The sequence below is a fragment of the Merops nubicus genome, unplaced genomic scaffold (assembly GCF_000691845.1).
Source record: "Merops nubicus isolate BGI_N331 unplaced genomic scaffold, ASM69184v1 scaffold15331, whole genome shotgun sequence".
NCBI lineage: Eukaryota > Metazoa > Chordata > Aves > Coraciiformes > Meropidae > Merops > Merops nubicus.
This window is the reverse complement of record NW_008589123.1, coordinates 2028-6213: the sequence shown is the minus strand read 5'-3', so window position 1 is coordinate 6213 and position 4186 is coordinate 2028. Positions and strand designations below refer to the sequence as shown.

The following is a 4186-nucleotide window of genomic DNA, read 5'->3' as shown; positions in this document are numbered from 1 at the left end:
TCTCCAGTGACTGTGTGCACAAATCCAGACATACAGCATGGAAGGCAAGTTGATGGTCAAGCACTTATCTCTGCCCCTGGGCAAGGGGTGACATTCCAGTGTCACAGCGGTTACAGCCTGCAGGGCAGTGCTAAAATCTTCTGCCAGGAGGATGGCAGCTGGCACCCTCCTGTGCCCACCTGCGACAGGCTGCCCCGTGACCAGCAGTTCTCAGACAGGCCTGCACGCTCAGGTAAATCCTGACACAACAACACTGTTCACCTCTGCCCCCTCATCCCATTCAAAAAATGTGGTTAAACCCTGTGAGTGGAAGTTTTAAGAATATCCTGGGAATAAGAACCTCATCCTCTGGATCCCTTTGGGAAGATGTTGTGTGTTTGTTTAATAATGGCTAGATGAATAATTAAAATAAAAATGTTGCAAGGCTAACCAAGCAGCTTTCCTCACAGCAGCTTTCTTCCCATACTCACACCCAACATGCCTGTCCTGCCTGACTCTCATGTCTGTTTTCTTTCTCAATAGGTGGTTGTGGTGCTCCTACAAGGTTACACTTTGCTGAGCTAAATGAGAAGCACAGAAATGAGATGGATTTTTCTGTTGGGAAGACTGTGCAATACACTTGCCGACCTGGATATGCTAAACAGCCAGGAATGTCACCTACTATTACATGCCTTGAGAGTGGAGTGTGGTCAGAAGCACTAGAGTTCTGTAAAAGTGAATAGCTCCTTGATTTGGTGTCCGTTGCTCAAGGAGGGATAGGTGCCAGGTTCTGTCTGTGCTGCAAAATCCTTCATGTTGTTCTGGTGTCCCAACAGTATGTGACTAGTAAAGCCATGGAACTTTTATGCTATTCGAAACCCATTTGGGGGGTAACTGGAAATGTGGACAGATGACTGGAGTAATAGTTGCATCTGTTGTACCCTGGTGTAGTCAGACAGAAGCCTAACATAAGGGTTTTTTTCCTTCCCCCAGGGAAAAAATGTAATCATCCTGGTGAACCTGAGAATGGGAAGATCCTTTCCCTAACAGATCTGCTGTTTGGGTCAACTGTGTCCTACGGCTGCGAGGAAGGGTAAGTCCTGGGTTTGGCTACTGCTGAAAGCAGCAAGGAGAGGAGCTTTAGGTAAGTCTCCCTTTTTTCCTCCTGTTCAATAACTCCCAGTCGCTCCCAATAAAGAGTTTCTACAGAAGCCACTGCACAGAGTCCTGTACCTGGAAGGGAACCTCCCCTCCAGGGCCACGGCTTGGCTGTCCCGGGGTGGGCAGGGGGAGGGAGGAACAGCCTGACTGGACCTGGGGTGAGTGTCCCATCCTTCTACACCAGGTACAGGCTGATTGGACAGCCCAGCAGACGCTGTGAGCTCTCTGGAGGACGTGTTGCATGGAGTGGTGACATCCCCACTTGTCAGCGTGAGTCGCTTACGGCTCTGGGGGTTTGTGTGGACGTGGGAAATGTATTTTCCAGCAGAGATTGCCAAATGTTTCCAATCAAAACTTTCATGGGGAATTTCTCTGTTCTGTGGGCATGAAAAACAACAGGAAGTTTTGATGTCAAAACCAGGATTTTACGCAGGTAATGCAGATAAAGGTTTGCTTTTTTTTTTTAATTTCTTAAAGAGTAGAAAAGAAAGCAGGTGGGTGTTTCCTCCACAGAGTCTTATTGGTCTGCTTTATAACTATCAGAAACTGCTGGTTGTCTTTTTGGTCTGCTTTATAATTATCATAGAAATTGGTGGTTGTCTTATTGGTCTGCTTTATAACTATTATAGAAATTACTGGCCAGGGAGGTGGGATCCATCTGACTACAATAGACAGTCACTTCATTGCAGTTACTCCCTCTCCAGGACAAATGTTTATGCTCCACAGACCGAGGGATTTCAAGCATTTTGGTGCTGCTGTTGAATTTAGCAGCTTTATTGACCCTGCCCCTCTACAGGTATCCCCTGTGAGCCGCCTCCAGACATTCCCAACGGGAAGCACACGGGCAGGCTGCTGGATGACTTCTACTTTGGGATCTCCGTGACGTACAGCTGCAGCCCCGGGCACCCTCTGCACGGGGAGCCCTCCATCCACTGCACCTCCCGGGACGGCTGGCACGGCGTCTGGAGCTCTGCCCCCCCAAGCTGCGGAGGTGGGGTGCCCAGGCTGGTCCCCCTGCGCCCCTGCTTCCAGCTCAGAGAGACTGGGGATGCTGCAGACCCCTGTGCTTCCCGGCCGAGCGCCCGCATGGGCGGATCTGCAGCTGAGGCCAGGCCAGGGAGGGGGCTGGGGCATCACCCTGCTGCCCACCTTTCACCCTGGGGCATCACCCCTTTCAGCCTGGGGCATCACCCCCCTGCCTCCAGCAGCCCCAGCCTCACCTTTCACCCTGGGGCATCAGCCCTTTCAGCCTGGGGCATCACCCCCCTGCCTCCAGCAGCCCCAGCCTCACCTTTCAGCCTGGGTCTGTCTCTCAGCGTTTGACAACACTGGGTGTGGGAGGGATATTTTTTTTTTTGTGGGGAAAATTATTCTGCTTGTCTGAACACAAGGAAAAACTTTGGTGTGAGGGTGGCTGAGCCTGGAGCAGCTGCCCAGAGAGGCTGTGGAGTCTCCTGCTCTGGAGAGATCCCAAACCTGCCTGGGTACCATCCTTGGAACCCTGCTGTGGGTGCCCTGCTGGAGCAGAGGGTCGCACAAGATGATCCTCAGAGGTCCCTTCCCACCCCTGCCATGCTGGGATTCTGTGATTATTTTCAGACTTGTGCCTCAGAAGCAGCCTCACGGCTGCACAGCTCTGCACACCGTGTAAGTGCCTGTCTCAAGGGCCTGCACTTCTTTTCCAGAAGCAAGGTGTCCTACCCCTCGGGTGCAGCACGGGAGGGTGGTGTCTCCTAAGGCTGCCTACACACACAAGGACACAGCTGCCTTTGAGTGTGAGCCTGGCTACGTTCTGCACGGCCACAGCGTGGTACAGTGCCAGCTGAATAACACCTGGGAGCCACCTGTGCCAACCTGCGAGCCAGGCAAGGGTTCAAGCAGTGCTTTGATGGTTCATTTTCCCCCTGCCTCCTTAAATCTGCTTTTCCCTGACTCCTTTAACCGGGCTGGCTTCTCCTCCTTGGCAGCTGGCTGTGATGCACCCCCCAGGCTGGCGTTTGCTGAGCTGAAGGAGCAGCACAGGAACCAGACCACCTTCCCTGAGGGGAGGACAGTGGAGTACGTGTGCCAGCCAGGGTACACCCCGAGGCTGGGAATGCCACAGACCATCACATGCCTCAGGAACAGGACCTGGTCTGCAGCCCTGGAGTTCTGTACAAGTACGTCCTGCAAGTGCTGAAAAACCTGAAGCATCAGGCTTGGCTGGATTTCAGATTTTTTCAGGCTTCGTGGGATTCTTTACTCTGTGCAGTCTGCTCTCTGTGTTGGGCTGATGGTGGCTGGAATTCCCTTCCAGGGAAACAATGTGCTAACCCAGAGGATCCGAAGAATGGCAGAGCTGTGGTCCTGACAGATCTCCTCTTTGGGTCCAAAGTGAACTACACTTGTGACACAGGGTGAGTCTTGTGACTACCTGGGTTCAGCTGCCAAGGGAGACTGAGGCAGATTTTCAGCTTTACATGAAGGAATTGAGTTCCCAAGTCAGAATTCTTGGCTGCCACTTATGGGGTTTATAAAGAAATCTCTAGTCTCTTAATGTAAATTAATAATTGCTTCTGTGTGACTCCAGGTACAAGCTGGTTGGAGGCTCCCAGAGAACATGTGAGATCTCTGGCACAAGTCTCTCGTGGAGTGGAGATGCTCCTGTCTGCCAGCGTGAGTAGGCCACAACAAAGGTCCCTGCAGAGGGCTTGCAGGAGAAAGTGGCACATCTATACAAACAAATATTTCATTGCAAAACAAATTCTCCAGTCACTGTAGGTGTACAATCTTTCGTTTTTCTTTCATTTTGCTTTGGATCCTTCTGAAAAAGTTTCCAAAGGTATTTTATTTATTCTGGTCCAAAGTGGTAAAACCATTAATATTTAAAGCCCCCTGTTACTGGGGTTTTCTCGCTGGTCATGTGTAGGAACAGTGTGGCCAGTGTCTCTGCATTTGTCACCAACGTTTACAGAAAGGGAGGTAAGAATTGTCCCCCCACCCACGGACACAGGCAGCAGGGAAGTGACTCACAGGAGGCTGCAGGTTTCCTTTGCACTTGCCATTT

General features: G+C 51.4%; 1 protein-coding gene across 1 annotated transcript in view; it reads left to right on the top strand.

Annotated features, from left to right (window-relative positions):
• Positions 1–4186, top strand: part of LOC103781763 (complement receptor type 1-like) — a gene marked incomplete at both ends in the record, with an annotated part of 17781 nt that overhangs the window by 11768 nt on the left and 1827 nt on the right. The window contains 8 exons of the mRNA XM_008949484.1: positions 86–232; positions 973–1072; positions 1325–1410; positions 1937–2131; positions 2826–3005; positions 3108–3299; positions 3437–3536; positions 4049–4101. Coding sequence (XP_008947732.1) covers positions 86–232; positions 973–1072; positions 1325–1410; positions 1937–2131; positions 2826–3005; positions 3108–3299; positions 3437–3536; positions 4049–4101 — 1053 coding nt within the window. The remainder of the gene's footprint in view (positions 1–85; positions 233–972; positions 1073–1324; positions 1411–1936; positions 2132–2825; positions 3006–3107; positions 3300–3436; positions 3537–4048; positions 4102–4186) is intronic.